The sequence below is a fragment of the Dermacentor variabilis genome, chromosome 6 (assembly GCF_050947875.1).
Source record: "Dermacentor variabilis isolate Ectoservices chromosome 6, ASM5094787v1, whole genome shotgun sequence".
Taxonomy (NCBI): Eukaryota; Metazoa; Arthropoda; class Arachnida; order Ixodida; family Ixodidae; genus Dermacentor; species Dermacentor variabilis.
The window spans coordinates 39,717,611-39,736,255 of record NC_134573.1 but is presented as its reverse complement, the minus strand read 5'-3'; the positions used below and the strand labels follow the sequence as shown (position 1 = coordinate 39,736,255).

The 18,645-nt window shown below is 45.8% G+C and overlaps 1 protein-coding gene across 1 annotated transcript; it reads left to right on the top strand.

Annotated features, from left to right (window-relative positions):
* Window positions 1-18,645, top strand: LOC142586098 (uncharacterized). Its single transcript, XM_075697355.1, has 2 exons — window positions 1-401; window positions 18,219-18,645. The coding sequence occupies exons 1-2, from the start codon at window positions 1-3 to the stop codon at window positions 18,643-18,645; spliced, it is 828 nt and encodes a 275-aa protein (XP_075553470.1).

Here is an 18,645-nt window from a genome sequence, read left to right as displayed (position 1 = left end):
ATGTCGTGTCTCTACAGAGAATTTTTCAACTGGACCGGCGTTTTCCTGATTGGCCTCGAAGGAACAGGCGATACAGACGGCACAGCGGACACCTGGACGGACCTCGAGGCAGCCGCCATTGGCGACATGGTTCGGCTCAACACAAGTGAGGACTATGCTGCCATGATGGCCAAATTCCTGGCGGGACTGCGCTGGGCGACTCTGAGCTGTCCTCGCCTTCGGTACGTGGTTAAGGCAGACGACGACCTCGCAGTTGAACCAGTTCTGCTGCGCCACTACTTAGACGCTCAGGTGGACCTGACGAGCCGAGTGATCTACTGCACCAACCAACACCATAACAGGGTGCTACGCCACCGCTCTTTTTCGCCGCGCGAAGACCCGCTCGGAGAGAGCAACCACAGGTACGTGCGGACGACGTTGGTCGCGTATTATACAGCCCTAATACAACGCTGGCCTTGTAAAGGAACGAAATTTTCGTGATAAGAACAGAAAACAAGTGCTGACAACCAAGCAGGTTTATAATTAGGCTTTGTCTTAAATATGAAGAAGCAGAGTGCAACAATAAAAGAAGCGGGGGGATATTCTTTAAGCGGCCACCTGGCGGGCTGTTCATTTCGGCTGCTGCTGAAGTGCTGATTGGCTGGGCTGGGGCACAAGCGAGAAGGAGGCATGCGCCTGCGTCCTCCTCGCAGCTCCAACCAACCAGCGGCGGCCAAAAGGGACGTTCCACTAGGTGAACACTGACAGAACATCCCCCACCCCTCCCTGTAGAACGTAAAAGGAATGTTCAATTCAGTACCTTTCTCTTTCGATCTATGAAGCAATGTGTTTTTCGCGGTGAAAACAAAGCCACGAAATATGAGAGACAAAAAAGGCGCATTCGCGATCTCAATTCGAGCGGATGCGCTGCACATGAATGATTATTTTCACCAAGTGCGCTGCTCATCAAATAACAGGGTACCGAAGATCGCAGTGTCTGGTGATCGCCATCTAAACCACATAGCCTGTTGTTTTTCGCAGCGAGAGAAAGAGCGACTACTAGAGTGAATCTCTCAGCCAACGAGTGCGGCACAGACCTCCGTGACCTATCGCTGGTTCTCGTCAATTTGGCTGCACTTTCTGTCTTAGTTCATGGACTGCAGCATTTTTAATAGAGAATACTTTGGCTGTTTCCACCGTTTTCGTGATGGGCGGCGGAATTTTGTCGTGTGATATATAAGGAGTAGGTAGCGGCATAAGGTGAAGGCTGCCACCAAGGTAGGGCCAGCGAACTGAACATGGGCCAATGGGGGAAAGCAGAAGGCGCCGGGGTCTCCGGACTTGCTCGGTTGTTCGGAGAGGCGCTGACGTCACGACAGAGATGGGTGAAGCCTGTGAGTCGGCGGCCCGTCGTGCTGCGATGACTGTAGCAGAACAGGATCAGAGGTTGAAAAAATGACGCTAGAGTTGGCGCCAATGGACGGCTGTGGACGATCGCCGAGGAACAAAAAGAAACTAAGGAAACATTGCGCCTATGATTTTCGCAGGTAATTCAGCAGACTCAAACTGCTGTTGGCTTACTTTGGCGATCATTGATGGTTCCTCCATAATTATTCTGCTCAGTTTGACAGGTATGCAAGCGTAGTCTTTGCTTGACATTGCGCGAGAGCACAAGCTCACAGTTAAGGAGCACTCGGTGCGTTGTAGGCGCGGCCTTCATGCAAAAATCTGGTAGCATTGACGTGGAACAGCGGCACCTCCATCTTTGTGTGCGGGCGTAAATGTAACCCGCTTTGGTTGGAACAGTCACTCTCTCTGGCATATGAAAGCGAGTTAGCTGTCCTATACAGAAAAAAGCAACTGCTGCCACACCACTGGGCTCGCTTATTGGTAACACGCTAGAGATTATAGGCATACGGAACAGAAAATACCCTTCGTATACTTAAGTGCACATTGCGCAAGCGACGGCTAAGCTCGTCTGCACTTTTCTCCTCGATTATCAAGGCCACGAAGCGCGTGTACCGCGCTGCGCTCGAACGCCGTGAACTCGCGTGACACGGCGTTCAATCAAGTTGCTTCAAAATGCGGAATATGCATGTCTACATTGATGCATCCATGCCTGCTCGCGCGTTCAAAGAAAGAAAAAAAGAAAACGATAAATTGACCTGCAGTGAATCGCGTCGGACAACATAATCGTAAACATCTGTGACCTGAGGCCAAATAAACTTTGCCATACTTACTTAAGCCTGAGTCGTATGCAACATCCCGAATTTCTATGCGAATTCTCTTGGATAACTAAAAGCAGCCGTCGTTGTGTGCAGTCATACTGCTCAAGAGGCAAGAGTTCTCCGAAGGTGCGATATAAATTATAATGAAAGTGCATCTCAGAGCCTACTTGAAAAAGTCACCAACTGCTCTGAGCTAAATATTATATGAGCCATTGTGTAATTGCGGCCACAGATAAAAAATTGCATATAAAAGCTTGCGGCAGAACCCATCTCGTAATGGCTGCTAACAGTAATGCGTTAGCATCCAATCAATGTTGCGACACAACATATTACCACAGTCGAAACGAGCTATGTATAGTGGTCGTTTAGCAAGGTAGCTATGGACCATATCATCACAAAAATGTGTAAATATAATTCGTTTGGCAGTGTTACAGCGGAAAAAGTATCGGGCCACTACTCGTCGCTATGTCGCTATGGCAGTCAGTGGCGTAGCTAGGTCGTCTGGCACCCGGGGCTCTTAGCTCTTCTGCCCCCCCCCCCCCCCCCGGGTGTAGTCGAGGAAGGCGGGGATATCGACAATTTTCGGGTGTCTTCAGACGTATATGACACTCCCCTCCCTCTACTGGCCCCATGCACCCGGGGCCCGCGGCCCCCCGGCCCCCCCTATTGCTACGCCAGTGATGGCAGTTTCAGGAGATGCTGGTGTTTTAACTGAAACTAAGACTGAAGAGAAATATGTTTTGAATTCAAATGAAATAGATAAACGCGTGAGAGCTTCCGATTGGGATAATCTAACACAACACAGCCACCTAAAAGGCTTTCGAACTGTTCGCAGAAGCATTGAAAGAGATGTAATATTACTTCCAAAAGAAAATAAAGCTTAAAAGAAGAAATAAAAGGAGCCCTTAGATTGCTTAAATGATATTGCGCGACATAAAAAACGACACGGACGTGAAAGAAGACGACACACCAAGCGCAAACTTTCAACTAATGCTATCTTCGGCTGGTCGCTTCTGAGCACTCTGGAGCGCTCTCGCTAGCGGCGTTGTCTTCGGCTGGTTGAAAGAGGGTGCGCGCCCTGCGTTCGGCTGGTTCTTCTAGATCGCTCTCCTCTATCTTGGAGCGCTCTAAGGCGCTCCGAGCCCTGTCGTCGGAGCAGTCATCGAGACTGACACGTCATCGCAGCGCCGCGTCGCTGCTGTTGGCGACGGCCCACCGTAACCTTGGCAACCTGGGCCACTGCATGCTGGCGTCTCGACGAACGTTCGTCCCGCCGGCACGTCCGCCGGTTTTTCCGGCAGCGCCGGGTGCTTTGGATAGGCGAAACATCGGACGTTGGCAGTAGTCACGTGGTTTCGCATCAGCAATTTCCTCCTCCGGGAGCGAGTGGCACGTTCGGCTTGCGCGCTTGTCCCCTACCTTTGAGCTCGGGAAACGACCGATCTACCCGACTCTGCTTCGGGGTATACAGGCCACCAGTCGAAGATACCATAAGTTTATTGTGCCACTGCGTCATTTTATACATGGCAGGCAACGTAGATCGCGCATGCGCTTACACGGAAATGAAGTGCGAAGTCATGTAACATGGTTACGTGTCATGTGACGCCGCGTCCAAGTAACGTAATTCTTTTTCTGTGAGAGCCAGAGACGGCAAGCTAACACACGCATCACCCAATTTCGCGATCATCTGCGCTTCAGATATCTCGCGGATGAGCTGCGTTCTGCCACGGGAAACAATCGTGCATTGATCCTCAAGAGGCTTGCACCCATGATCGCGACAGTGGATCGCCAAGAAACCACCTGAGCCGTTTTTTACATTGTTGCTGTGTTCGCGGAGCCGATCATTGAGGCAACGCCCAGTTTGTCCGATATATTTCTTCCCACATGAAAGCGGGAGGTTGTACACCACCCGGTGTACACACTCGACAAACTTTTTTCGGTGATGCTTTCTGCACTTATCGGAAGGGACGGCATTTGGATCAGTCAGCCTGCAAAGCTTTCCGAGCTTGTCGGGAGCAGAAAAAACAACTCTTACGTTCGCCCTTTGGGCAATCTTTTTCAAGTTGTGGGATATCCCGTGCATGTATGGTATGACACTTACTTTAGGGCGTATGCCAGGAGGGGCATCGGCAACTGACTTCTGCGTGCTGGATCGCGTTTCTCCTAAGATGCGTTCCGCAACAGACACTAGCACCACCCTAGGATATCCAGCCAGGGACAACCGTAAAGTTTGCGCTGCTAAGCTTGCGTCCACAACATGACAGCAAGACTTGCTAAGGGCATTCTTGAAGCACAAACTGATAATAGCCCGCTTAACAAGCTTAGAATGTGCGGACGTATACGGCAGAAGTGGTTTGTTGGCTCGCGGCTCATACGACCAACACGTGTGGCTGTCCTGAAAGTTCAGGCGAAGATCAAGAAAACGAAGAGACCTATCAACCGGCATCTCATGAGTAGTTTGAAGGGGGCTAAGTACTTCTGAAACGTTTCTAACGCTTTCTTACTTTCCAGAATGAAGGCATCAGAAGAGCAGTCAAGGAAAATTAAAAAGTCATCAACGTATCTAAATGTTTTAAAAACTGCAGTGCCTTGCACTTGTAAAGAAATGTCACGGTCTAAACAGGATAAAAACAAGTCACTAAGAATTGGAGCAATGCAAGAGCCAATACAAACTCCGCTCTTCTGCAAAAAACATTGGTTATCCCAAGTGATAAAGGTGGAATTAAGATAAATCTGTAAAAGTTCTAAAAATTGCGTTAGAAACGTTTCAGAAGTGCTTAGCCCCCCTTCAAACTACTCATGAGATGCCGGTTGATAGGTCTCTTCGTTTTCTTGATCTTCGCCTCAACTTTCAGGACAGCCGCACGATTGTTTCCCGTGGCAGAACGCAGCTCATCCGTGAGATATCTGAAGCGCAGATGATCGCGAAATTGGGTGATGCGTGTGTTAGCTTCCCGTCTCTGGCTCTCACAGAAAAAGAATTACGTTACTTGGACGCGGCGTCACATGACACGTAACCATGTTACATGACTTCGCACTTCATTTCCGTGTAAGCGCATGCGCGATCTACGTTGCCTGCCATGTATAAAATGACGCAGTGGCACAATAAACTTAGTTGAAAGTTTGCGCTTGGTGTGTCGTCTTCTTTCACGTCCGTGTCGTTTTTTATGTCGCGCAATATCATTTAAGCAATGGATTACCAACTTGCCCGGAATGCTGCTCTCATTAAGCCCTTAGATCGATAACGAAATAATGGAGCTCTGCTGGGTTAAAAATAAGCTTCTTGAACTGCCGGACCATTCATTAATAAAGTTTCTTCTTCTTCTTCTTCTTCTTCTTAAAAGGTGTCAGAACAAACCCGGGCACACTCTTGCAAAGATGAATTTAGGCAAATGAGAAACAAAATGAACGCGAAAATAAGACTAGCTAGGAAGCGCTACCACACGAGCAAGGAATTTGGTTAACTCTATAATAGGGAGACCAACAAAGAAGAGTATAGATGGTATTCTTATGGACACCTTTCCCGAGTCACCCACTCTCCAGATAGTGAATGATTTTAACAATCACTTTATAGAGTCGGTAAACGTCACACATGGGTGCACACCAACAAATCTCTCAAACATTACATTCTCTAAAAGTCATTCTACTTATCTGCCTACAGTTGATGAAGCCGAATTGTGGGATACAATACGGTCTATGAGCTAAACAAAATATCCTGGTTTTGATACAATTAGGATGAGAGATATAGCTGCGAATTTCGATGTGCTAAAATCAACTCTGCTATACATCTTATATGAAACATTAAGAATCGGCCAGTTACACAAAAACAAGAAAGTCAGCATTGTGAGACCTATCTACAAGAAAGCTCTCGAATGCTTTACGTTAATTACCGACCAATTTCAATTTTTTCGTCGTTGGCAGGAACATTAGAAAAAATAGTCCCTGTTAATATAGGTTCTTTCTGTGAAAAGTTTAGCCTTATTACCCACACAACTACCCGAAGCCTGAAAGCAGGCCATCATCGTTCCATTTCTAAAGCCCGAAAAATCACCAACCTCTCCCAGTAGTTACAGGCCCATAGCGCTCACCAGCTTCCTTGCAAAGGCCATTGAAAGTATCGTGAATATGAGATTAACCTTCGTGCTAGAAGCCCGTGAGCTTCTCGATGTCCATCAGTGCGGTTTCAAAAAGACATGCTTCACAACATACCACCTGGTTCGTCTTGAAAATACTGTCCGTGAAGCCTTTATGCACAAACAACAATGTCTTGCTGTTTTTTTTCGATTTAGAGAAAGCTTACGACACAACCTGGAGGTACGGAATTCTTCACAATTTGGCTGAACTTGGCATTCGTTGCAGGATGCTGAACTGCCTAAAAGACTTCCTGTCAAACCGTTCATTCCATGTACGCTTCGGTTCAACCCTGTGGAGAATTTTCATTCAAGAAAATGGAGTGCCCCAAGGGAGTGTTTTAAGCACGACCCTCTTCTTTGTTAAAATGAATTCAATCAGTAAAATAATTCCAAGGTCAATTATGTATTCAATCTATGTCGACGATCTTCAGATAGCTTGCACGTCCTCACACATACCAACATGCGAGAGACAAGTGCAGTTAACAATAAATAAACTTTCAACGTAGGCTGACCGAAATGGTTTCCGGTTCTCCCCACAGAAATCAATGGCCATCCTTTTCTCATTCAAACGTGGCCTACAGACTACACCTAGACTACTCCTGAACGAAGCGGAATCACCGGTAAAGAGTGAACACAAATTTCTGGGCATAACTTTTGACAGAAAACTGACCTTCTTGCCACACATAAAGAACCTGAAGAAGAAAACTTCCCAATCATTAAACATATTAAAGGTGCTTTCACATAAACGCTGGGGGGCTGATAGGACCTGCCTTTTACACATCTACCGCAGTATAGTTCGCTCTTGCCTCGATTATGGGTGCATAGTATACAACTCAGCTCGACCGTCCTACCTGAAGCAATTAGATTCAGTACATAACTCAGGTCTGCGCCTTGCAAGTGGGGCATACAGGACATCACCCATAAATAGTCTATATGTCGAATGTAACGAACCAGCCCGCGCAGATAGAAGAGCCATGCTCACATGTGCATATCTCCTAAAAACCCGTTCACTACCAAAACATCTCTGCTACTCCATAGTTACGAAGTGCTCATCTAAGCAGCTTTTTAACAACAAACCGAATGCGACGAGACCCCTTATTCTCCTATTTGAAGAAATTTGCCAGGAATTAGGTATTCTAGACACACTGCCTGATGTTGCCCAGAGACCCGAACCACTGCCACCTTGGCACACCTTTCCCAGTGTAGGGGACTATACACTGACACAATTTCATAAAAAGCAAACCCCACGTGAACATATAATACAAGAATCTTCGGCGCTAGACGAAAAGTACAAAGAATACACAGCATTTTAAACTGACGGTTCTAAAACATCACTTTACGTCAGATGTGCTGTAGTGCAAGATAAATGGGAAAAGATAGTCAGGTTGCCTCATTGCGCGTCAATTTTCTCAGCCGAGTGTTATGCCATTTCGGTGGCTGTATCAAAAATAGTCGAGATGAACATTCACAACAGCATTATCTACACGGACTCGCTGAGTGCAATCACAGCACTGAAAGCCAGAAACGTAAGGGAACCTTTAATAGGAAATATAATGCATAACATAATAACTGCTCAAACACAAGGACACGAAATTTAGCTCTGTTGGATACCAAGCCATCATGGAATTAGAGGCAACGAGAGAGGTGACGCGTGCGCTGCTCAAGCCTGCCATAAGGATGTCAGTACTGTAAATATACCCTATGCAGATTGCATGAAGTTAGTGAAAAATAAGCTTAAAGAAAAGTGACAGTGTACATGGAATAGCGAAGAAAATAACAAACTACATTTAGTAAAACCTATTCTGGGAGAATGGAGATCATGCAGACACCAGGAACGTTTTATAGAAATAATTTTATGTCGCCTGCGCATCGGACACACACACTTAACACATAACTTTCTACTGACAAAACAAGACAAACCCTTATGTGAGAAATGTGGAGATGAACTCACTGTAAATCACATTTTATTCTCGTGCACAAAACTCGAACGGCTAAGGAAAAGATATTTTACTGTATTTTACAATGAACGCATTTCCTTCCATCCCAGTCTACTTTTAGGAGATAACCCACTTGTAGGAACTTCATCTGTTTTTAGTTTTTTGAAAGACGCAGCGATCCTAAACGAAATATAATATACCCCAGAACTACTAATTATGAAAATTCTTACCCAGTTTTTTTCACGCATCTTATGATGCACCTCACCCATTTTCTCAGTCCTGAGAAGAAGGCTGAGGTCTCCATTTGATTTGTTGGGCTCCTCAGAGTCCTTGCCCGGACAAGGACTTTCGCTGAGGATACCCAATTTTTGAAATAAATTATACCATGTGCTTGGCGCATGATTGCCTGAGTTGCTTATGCGCCATAAAACCAATACAATACAATACAAGTTTGGCTTTTGAGTACCATATGCTTGTTAGAAAATTTTAATGACCATATCTGTAACGAAATTGATATGTTGTATTGACTCTCTTCGTTGACTTAGAAAGAACAGTTGACATATTAGATCATGAACTGTTGCTCTCAAAACTAAGCAGCTGTGGTTTCAGAGGCCCGTATTACACATTTTTTAAAAAAATTACTTAACAGGCTGACAGCAATGTGTCCTTGTGGCGGAGTCATATATTTCATTGTTGTGCATTAAATTAGGCGTGCCGCGAGGTAACTATTTCGGGACCGCCCTTCTTATATATATATATATATATATATATATATATATATATATATATATGTATATATATGAACGATCTTGTATGCTTACCACTAAGCTCAAACATTTATTTATACGCTGATGACACTGCTTTGGTTATATTGAACAAATATTCGGACGAAGCCACTAGATTACTAAAGTATGATCTCTAAACTACTTGATTGGTTTGTTGACAACAAAATGTTTATTAATAAATGGAAGACTAACAAGATATGTTTCACAGCCCATATAAAGCACTTGCAGATATTTCCCCTATTTATCTCCACACCAGTGGCTGCGTTGCCTGTCATTGTCCTCCGGTAACGCTGGTAAAAAGCACAAAATACCTGGGTTTACACTTCGATGGCATGCTGTCATGAAATCTTCACATTGAAGAGCCCGCAAGACGTTTACATGCTGTGTGCGCTCATTTGTATGCTCTGAAATCCTTGTGCGAGGCAAATGTTCGTAAGATGGTTCACAAATCACTTGATGAATCTGGCATAAAGTGCGGGCTTTGCCTCTTCTAGTAGATTGAAGACAATAAACTGCATCCTAAAGGGTATAGCCTAGAGCCTCTTATATGGCACACGTGGTCATGGGGAAGATGTCTTTCTAAGCATGTACCAGTCGGACATTTGCACATTTACAGCAAGTATTGTTTGACTCTATGTGTAAGAATTGTTTTTCTACTAACTTCAAAAACCCACACGTGAAATCCCGCTGCTTACATCAGATAGAAAAATATGTGGTACCTAGAGCGTACACCAACTATGACAAGTGAACTCGTGCTTTCTACGTGCCGGCAAATTTTAATAATTTGAATGACAATGAGGTCACAGGATCACTTAAACAAATGAAATAATTTCTAATGTCGTGGGTGGTACGTAATACCTAAATTTGTTAAACTTTCTTTTGTCAGATTTTTGCGGGCATGTATGCAAGCACAGAGCACATCCGACAGACTGCTTTATACTATGTACCTTTTTGCATTTGTTACTATTGTATCCTGTTTGTACGCACCTAATTCCGTAGTTGTCTTTCATGGCAATGCATTTCTGTTCAGTCTATCTTAGAGACATAGCGTGTGCATGCCTTTTCAATATTACGGTAACTTTTTTCTAGTTAAATCCGTTGTACACATATTGGTACTACCTGCCGTACTGCCCAGTCTCGCACACAAGCGCTGTTGCTGCTTACGCGGGTGGGATATATAACTATCTGTGAAAGATTGGATGAAATGAAGATTATTATTATTATTATTATTATTATTATTATTATTATTATTATTATTATTATTATTATTATTATTGGTTTTATTATTTTGCGTGTACTACAGCAAAGCTCCTCATTCGCGCTTCCCCAAGAACACTCTGCACCATCTGGTGCCGCCGCCGCGAAGCCTGTGCGTGGCCTCCGAAACACATGGTGTGACGGTGCGTACGAACCCCGTGAAACACCTCATGCGGCAACAGGGATCCTCCCTCGCGCTTCGGATGGATGGATGGATGTTATGAGCGTCCCCTTTGGAATGGGGCGGTGAGTTGCGCTACCAAGGTCTTGATATTATACTGCCTAATGTCCTACCTAGGTTAAAAAAAAATAAAAAAAACAATATGAACTCCCACAACCAAATTTTCTGGCCACCTATTGCGAACTTTGCTTTTGTACATCTCCGTTTTCTGTCGTTTCCCTACTTTTCTTCCACCAATCTTCCAATCGCCTCTTACTAATCTCTATTGCGGAGTTGTTTACTTTTTCCCTGCTTTCGCTGAACCCAAGGTCTTCAAGGAGGCCAGTGGTGCCTAAATCGACCCCTGGGCAGATGTCTTCGCATTGTAATAAAACATGGTCCATCGTTTCCCTAGCTTTACCGCAGCAAGCACATGCTTCTTCCTTCTTATATCTCGCTTTATAGATGCGTGTTCTAAGACTGCCTGATCTCGCTTCGAAAAGTGATGAGCTTCCCTTTCAGCTATCATAAATTGTTTCTTTCCTGATTTCGTTTTTCCCTCTTAAGTAGCTGCTCATGGCAGGTTTCTTTTCCATTGCCGCAGGCTCTCTGACCTTCCGCTTGACGTTCTTTCTTGCTGTGTTGCTCACGCTATATAAGCGGCAAACTTGCTGGCGAGTTCCTAGTTCCTTCCCTCCATTGTGAATCAATGTTTTTCCTGCATAGATACCTCAACACTCTCCCAGCCGATTTGCTTTCTTCCATATTCCTCAGTCCTTCTTCATAGTCAAATTTACTGTGAGCTTGCCTCACTTCAAGATCAGCCCAGCCCATATCACCCTGCGCAGCTTCATTTGTAGTCTTCCCGTGAGCGCCCAATGCGAGGCGACCCACTGACCTTTGGTTCCCATCGAGTCCTGGTTGTACCCCTGATTTCAAGCAAACTACCGCATTTTGAAGAGTAAGTCCTGGAACAATACATCTTTCCACATACCTCGGAGCACTTCGTACCTATCGCATCCCCACAGAGCTCTGTGCTTCATTATGGCTCCATTTCTCTTCCCCTTTACTGTTATTGTTTTTTCCAGTGTTTCTATGTGTCTATTGCCTTGGTTTATCCATATACCAAGTTACTTATATTCTTCTACCAGAGGTATCTCCTGGCCCTGCCTTGCCACTGTCTGTTTACTGTTTTCATTGAATACCATAACACCTGATTTCTAACACTAAATTTCAAACCTAAGCTCTCGCCTTCCTGTCGACAGATATCAGCCAGACGTAGCAAATCACTTTGCTTATTAGCTAGCAACACAATGTCGTTCACATAAAATAAACCTGGAAGCCGCTGATCTACTGCTGTACCCGCCTGTTTGGATATGAGATTAAACCCGATAGTACTTCCTTCTAGCGCCCTCTCCATCCTTACCATGTACATTATAAACAGCAGTGGGGATAAAGGGCACCCCTGCCTCAGTACCTTGTTGATATAAACTTTGTCCTCGTTCCTCATTTCTTCCCATTCAACGCAAACGGTATTTTCTAGGTAAATCTCTCTCAAAAGCTGTAGACAGTCGTCATCTAAGCCTTCTTCGCCTTCTAGAATATCCCACAAAATGTTGCGGTCTACGCTGTCATACGCTACTGTAATGTCTAAAAGGGCCACATATAACGGTCCTCTTTCTACTATTGATATTTCAATACCCTGAGTAAGAACAAATAAGTTGTCGTCCAAACGCCTAAGTATTCTGAAGCCATTCTGAAGTTCTCCCAAAATGCCATTATTCTCTGCCTATGCTTGCAGCTTTGATGGCCTGCATTGCTAGCCTGTATATTACCGATGTAATGGTCAACAGTATATACGAGTGCATTATATCCTTCACCCCCTCACCTGTATAAAATAAGTTCATTCTACTTTGTCGCCAACTGTCTGGTATTCGTCTATCCTATAAAGTTTTTTCCACTGCTTTCACCAGAGTTCCCTTACTTTTTAGTCCTAGTTCATTAATCAGCCTAACGAGAACCTCGTCTTGTCCTGTGGCCGTGCGCTTAAGAATTTTCTCTTCGTCTTTCTTCCAGGTATAAGTTGCTATCACCAGCTCCTTTTCCATCTGGTTCTCTTTCATGCTCTTTTTTTCTTCAAATACAACCTCGTCATTGCTTTGGGAAGATTCGGCTGTTGTCTTTAGGATGTAATTTAATGCCGCTTCCCCTTCCAGTTTGTTTCCATCTTCGTCTAGAATATGGTGTTGTATTGCTGTTGACTTCTTGCCTAATAATTTTATGTTCCAAAATATGCTAGGTGCGGCCTTCTTTTTCTCACGTATTTCTGACAACCAGCGTTCACTTTCACCTTTTATCTTTGCTTGCACGAGTATTTGAACCATCGACTTTTTCTCCCGGTATATTTCCCATTTACTGACTACTTCATCCGGCGGCAACTGCGCCTTCTTTGCCTGCCGGTGCTCTCGGGATGCTTTCTGTCGTTCGGCGATCAAGATAAAAGGGACGCTCTCCTGAATAAGCTGCAAAACAGGACCTTCCGCATGCGTGCCTGCAACACCTTATATTTACCGAGGGATCAGTTATAGCCCGCAAAGAAACTTCACGTCTCCTTATCGAATTCTTGAGACTGGTTTGATGGACATATGGTGAAACCCTTCAGCGGTATTGTGCGAGACGCTCTGGCGGAGCAATTGCCGGCCTTGATCGCCAGGCTAAACCCGCCTGTTGCTACAATTCACCACCACCACCACCACCACCACCACCACCACCACCACCACCACCACCACGCTTCTCGTATCTCCCTGTTCCTCCAGCTTTTCGGTTTCTTTTTTCCTTTCCAACGAACATGTTGTTTCTCTTTCCGTATTACTGACGTTATTCCATTTACAAGCTCACTACATTCCTTCTCTTTACTTGGTCATTTGCAAAGTTCTTCCTCGACTCTAGTGACTATATACGTTATTTTTTCCTCGTTCAAACTTGGACTGTCAATTTTCTACTCCTTGCTGTCTTTCCCAACTACATATCCCATTTTCGAAATTAGGCGCTTATGGTCACTCCCTAGGCTGCTATACCATTCCTCGTCAATGACCATTTCTCTCAACTTATCATAAATTCCTCCTGTCATCAGCCAGTAATCAATGGTCGATTGCCGGTTTCCCACTTCCCACGTGATCTGCCCATCACACTTAGGCCCTGTATTCACAATAACGAGGTTATGTCGCTCCTAAAGGTCTAGCATTGACTTCCCTTTGTTGTCGGTATAGCCATGCAAATCCTCTATGCGGGCATTCATGTTACCTAATAGGATAATTTCGGCATCATTCCCAAAACCCCTAATATCAGCAGTTATACATTCCGCTAACTTTTTATTTTTCTCACTGCAATTATTTTCGGTCCATAAATACGTAATGCCCAGCCAAGTTTTTTTCCCACTCATTGTACCTGATAACCAAAGATGCTCTTGATATTGTGAATTTACTCTTTTTCATTTGGATCCCTGATGGATGAGCATTTCGACTCCTCCTTCCTTTTTTTCCAACTTAGTTCTGTTGCAACCTTCCCAAACATAATTCTAAATCACTGGCGGCTCTTCCGAGTCTCTAAGGTGCGTATTTGTAACCGCGTACACCCGTATTTGTTCTCTCTTTGACTGCTCCTCAGTGTCTACCCACTTTTTCTTTCTTCTGCCGCACTGCATGTTTATGTTGCCCATTGCATGGCGAGCTCTCTGTCTTTCTTACCTCCCCTTAGTTATTGGCGGCGATCCTATTCTGAGGTTCCCTTAAGGGACTTTCTTCATTACTACCTACTCTGGGCTCCTGAGCACCCGTGAACCCCCTAAAAAGCAACAGCGCGACCAGCAAGTCGCCAGCCCACTTCTCGTGGAAGCTTCTAATTGAAGTGCATCTAGTCTCGTTCAAAACCACCACACCTTCTCACCTCCCTGTTTACTTCGAGAACCCCGAAACCTTTCTCTCGGCTCATTTTCCATATCGCCTCATTAGCAGCCACTACGGCTCTTTGTACGTGACTGTCACGTACAGGCACCTCCGGCACCTTGCACATCACGATCTACACCTGAGGGGATAGCTCGCGCAAGTCGTCCAACCCCTTCGCCAAGCGCTGGGCTAGTGCTGGCCCTTTCATGCTTAAGACATCATTTAGCCCGCTGCTACTATGACAAGGTTGCGCACGGGGACATTTTCTCGCGAGCTTTGCTTTTGCTCGCTCCATGACAGAACCCAGTGTCTGCCTTGGAACTACCGCCACTTTTTCTCGCCTTTCACCCTCTCCACAATTGATTCTGAGCCCTTAGCCAGATTTGAGTCGCCGGTGATAATCACCATTTCACTCTCTCCTCCCTCTCCCTGCTTCCCTTTGTCCTTTTCCGCGTGATTCGGACTCGAGAAGGGGCACTGACCTTGCGCTCCTGCTTTTATTGTATGGCGGCCTCAAGGTAGGGGCCGCTCTTTCGAGATACCTCATCCCCACGTTGCACGCATTCCACTTGCTTTGCTGACATTCCCTCTCCTGCCACGGGGGAACTGCGTTCTATTGTCATAAGCATTCTTGTTCACAATGGCGGCCCTGTCCAGCTTTTCCTCAGCTGCTTGAAGTCTCTCTTCCACAACCTTTCGTACATCACGCTTCCTATTTCGTTAAATTTTGAGCTCTTCAACCTGTTTGACAAGCTCTTCCTCGAAAGCCTCCATTTTCTTCAGCCTAGCATCGACATCACAGCGTGTGCCGATTGACTTGATTCCCTCTCCATTCTCATCCGTACCCTCATCTGCCTTGAGGGATTCCTCGCTGGATGAATGGATCGATGTTATGAGCGTCCCCTAGAGAACGGGGTGGTGGGTTGCGCCACCTAGCTCTTGCTATTATATTGCCTAATTTCCTATTTAGGTTAAACAAGAGAAAAAGAAAAAGAGTACACTATGAACTCCCACAACCAAATTTTCTGATCCCCTATTGTGAACTTTGCTTTTGTACGTCTCTGATTTTAGTCGTTTTCCTACTTTTCTTCCACCAACCCTCCTATCACCTCTTAATAATCCCGATTGCGGACATGTTTACTTTTCCACTGCTCTCGCTGAACCGAAGAGCTTCAAGGAGGCCAGTGGTACCTAAATCGACCCCTGGGCAGATGTCTTCGCATTCTAATAAAACATGCTCCATCGTTTCCCTAGCTTTACTACAGCAGGCACATGCTTCTTCCTTCGTATATCTCGCTTTACTGGCGCGTGTTCTAAGGCTGCCCGATCTAACTTCGGAAAGTAATGAGCTTCTCTGGCTATCCAGAAAGAAAGGCCTTAAAATTCATTAGCTCTTTCCAGACGTTACAGTCCATTGACAATGTATGGATGGATGGATGGATGGATGGACGTTATGAGCGTCCCCTTTGGAACGGGGCGGTAGGTTGCGCCACCAAGCTCTTGCTATTATACTGCCTAATTTCCTACCCACGTTAAACAATAAAAAAACACTATGAACTCCCAACAACGAAATTATCTGATCCCCTATTGCGAGCTGTGCTTGTGTACGTCTCCGTTTTTTGTAGTTTATCTACTTTTCTTGCACCAATCCTCCAATCGTCTCTTACTAATCCCTATCGCGAACTTGTTTACTTTTCCACTGCTCTCGCTGAACCCAAGGGCTTCAAGCGCCTAAATCGACCGCTGGGTAGACGTCTTCACATTCTAATAAAACATGCTTCATAGTTTCCCTAGCTTTACCGCAGCAAGCACATGCTTCTTCTTCCTTCTCACATCTCGCTTTATAGGTGTGTGTTCTAAGGAATCCCGATCTCGCTTCGAGAAGTGATGAGCTTCCCTTTGAGTCATCATAAATTGTTTCTTTCCTGATTTCGTTTTTCCTCTTAAGTATAGTGACTCATGGCAGGCTTTGTTTCCATTGCCGCCACCCATGAGATTGTTTCAGCATGTCTGACTTTCCGCATGACGTTGTTTGTTGCTGTGTTGCCCACCCTACTGGCCGCATATTTTCTGGTAAGCTGCCTAGTTCTTTTCTTCCACTGTGAATCAATGTTTTTCCTGTGAAGATACTTCAACACTCTCCCAGCCCATTTACTTTCTTCCATATTCCTCAGTCGTTCTCCATACTAACTTTTACTGCGAGCTTCCTTCACTTCAAAACAAGTCCAGCCCATATCGCCCTGCACAGCTTCATTCGTAGCCTTCCCTTAAGCGCGCAATGCGAGGCATCCCACTGACCTTTGGTTCCCATCGAGTCCTCATTGTACCCCTGATTTCAAGCAAGCAACCGCATCTCCAAAAGTAAGTCTTGGAACCATTACACCTTTCCACATACCCAAGAGCACCTCGTACCTATTATATCCCCATAGCGCTCTGTGTTTCTTTATGGCTGCATTTCTCTTCCCCTTCACTGATATCGTGTTTTCCTGTGTTTTCATATACCTATTGCCTTCAATTATCCATATACCAAGCTATTTAGATTCTGTTATCCGAAATAATTCATGGCCCTGCATTGCCCCTGTCTGTTCATGTTTTCATTGAATACTGCATTTCGACACGATGCACCATCTAGTGGCACTGCCAAGAAGCCTTACGTAGCAACATGGCAGCGCACCACACAGCCAAGGCCGCCCGCTTCGATCCATATTGTTGCTTGCTACTTGCTCTCCACCCTGACAGCAGCAGGTAAAAAACAAAGCGTTAGGTATGATTTCACGTTATTACTGAGATGAGCTGTTTGTTCTAACTCTGCTAGGACTACAGAGGCAACGTGCAGCAGTAAAGGTGTTTTCATTTTCAGTTAGCAGATGGCGCTATAGCAATCGTGATGCTGATGCGTTGACGATACGCAACACTTCGTCAACGTCCATAGCGTTTCGAGTGTTTGGATTGTCTGCTGAATTTGCTTACAGTCATTGTCGATTTCTATGGTCTTACTGTGGGGTCCTATAGGCACGGAAGAGTGCCGTCGACGCGACAAACAGGTCAATGCAAGAAGTGCCTTAGACGTCGCAGCGTCTCCCGTAGACGCGAGAGCTGTGCACTACACGCCCGTTCTCGTTGACAGCTTCTCTGCCAAGACGGCGGCGGCGGCAGCAGCAGCAAAAAAGACGAAGGAAGAGGCAAAGAGAGCTCTTTGATAAATTACTTTCTTAAATAGAGAACAACCGTTCTGCTTCAATATCTCAACGATATATTATATTACTAGCAAGTTTTACATGTCACTTCCCAGAATGCCTTATATGTAGCGCGCTAAAGTCTCTAATTTTTGATTAGCTGAGTGTTTTCCACAGTGCTAGCTCAAAAAATCTGGTCCTTCTCTATATCAAAGTACCCATACGTTGGCCTCTCGGGACCTATGTCGGGAAAACCATGCCACAACTACAAGGACGCCTATAATACTGTTAGCAACAAGTTAACTGCTGCTTGTGACTCGTCCTGGAATAGTTCGTTTGCATAGTCACTGTCACAACTGCAGTTTTAAAGGCTGCTTCAAATGTCGCAGTATTGTGCGGAATCTTTGTTCATAAGAGGAACTAGCTCACAATAACTGGAACCTGCGCTCACCTTAATTAAAGGCTGAAAGATTTTAGCAGCACGGACAGCCATGCAGGGGGATATAAAATGATCGTAATACAGACGGAGATGTGTACTTAGCGCATTGGCGTGCCACGCGTACTGCTTACGAAGCACGGAGGGTCAAAGCGAGTCACGACGTTCCGCTCGGCCCTTTAGGCACTGCTCCGGTCGCACCGTCATCATGAATGTCCCCACGGCGGAGGATCTGGTCCGGGCATCGCGCGTGGTGCCTTCGCACTCGGCCGACGACGTCTACGTGACTGGAGACCTTGCGCTGGCCGCGCGGGTCTCGCACCGCTCCCTGGGCTTCTCCGGCGCTCGGGAGCCCGAAGGCGCGGACGCACTCATCCTGGGCAGCCACATGCTCGCCCACATGGAGAGCGCCTTCGATCAAACGATCGGGCGCCGAGCGGCCTGGCACGCGGCTATCTGGAAGTGGGCGAGCGGCCAAAGCGGAGACGTGCGCGCCATAGCGCTTCGGCGTGGTGCGCACCTCTTCGCGAGCGCCGTGCGATCGGAGTCGGCTATTGGAAACATGCTGCGACGAAAGCCGTTCCAGGCGACACGCACGGCGTCCTCGTGA

What these genes read in the sequence shown, in the direction of transcription:
- LOC142586098 (XM_075697355.1), top strand. Translation starts at nt 1, where the DNA reads ATGTCGTGTCTCTACAGAGAATTTTTCAACTGGACCGGCGTTTTCCTG. An exon ending in CTCGGAGAGAGCAACCACAG is followed by an intron (nt 402 to 18,218) that starts GTACGTGCGGAC and finishes TCGGCCCTTTAG; the next exon opens with GCACTGCTCCGGTCGCACCG.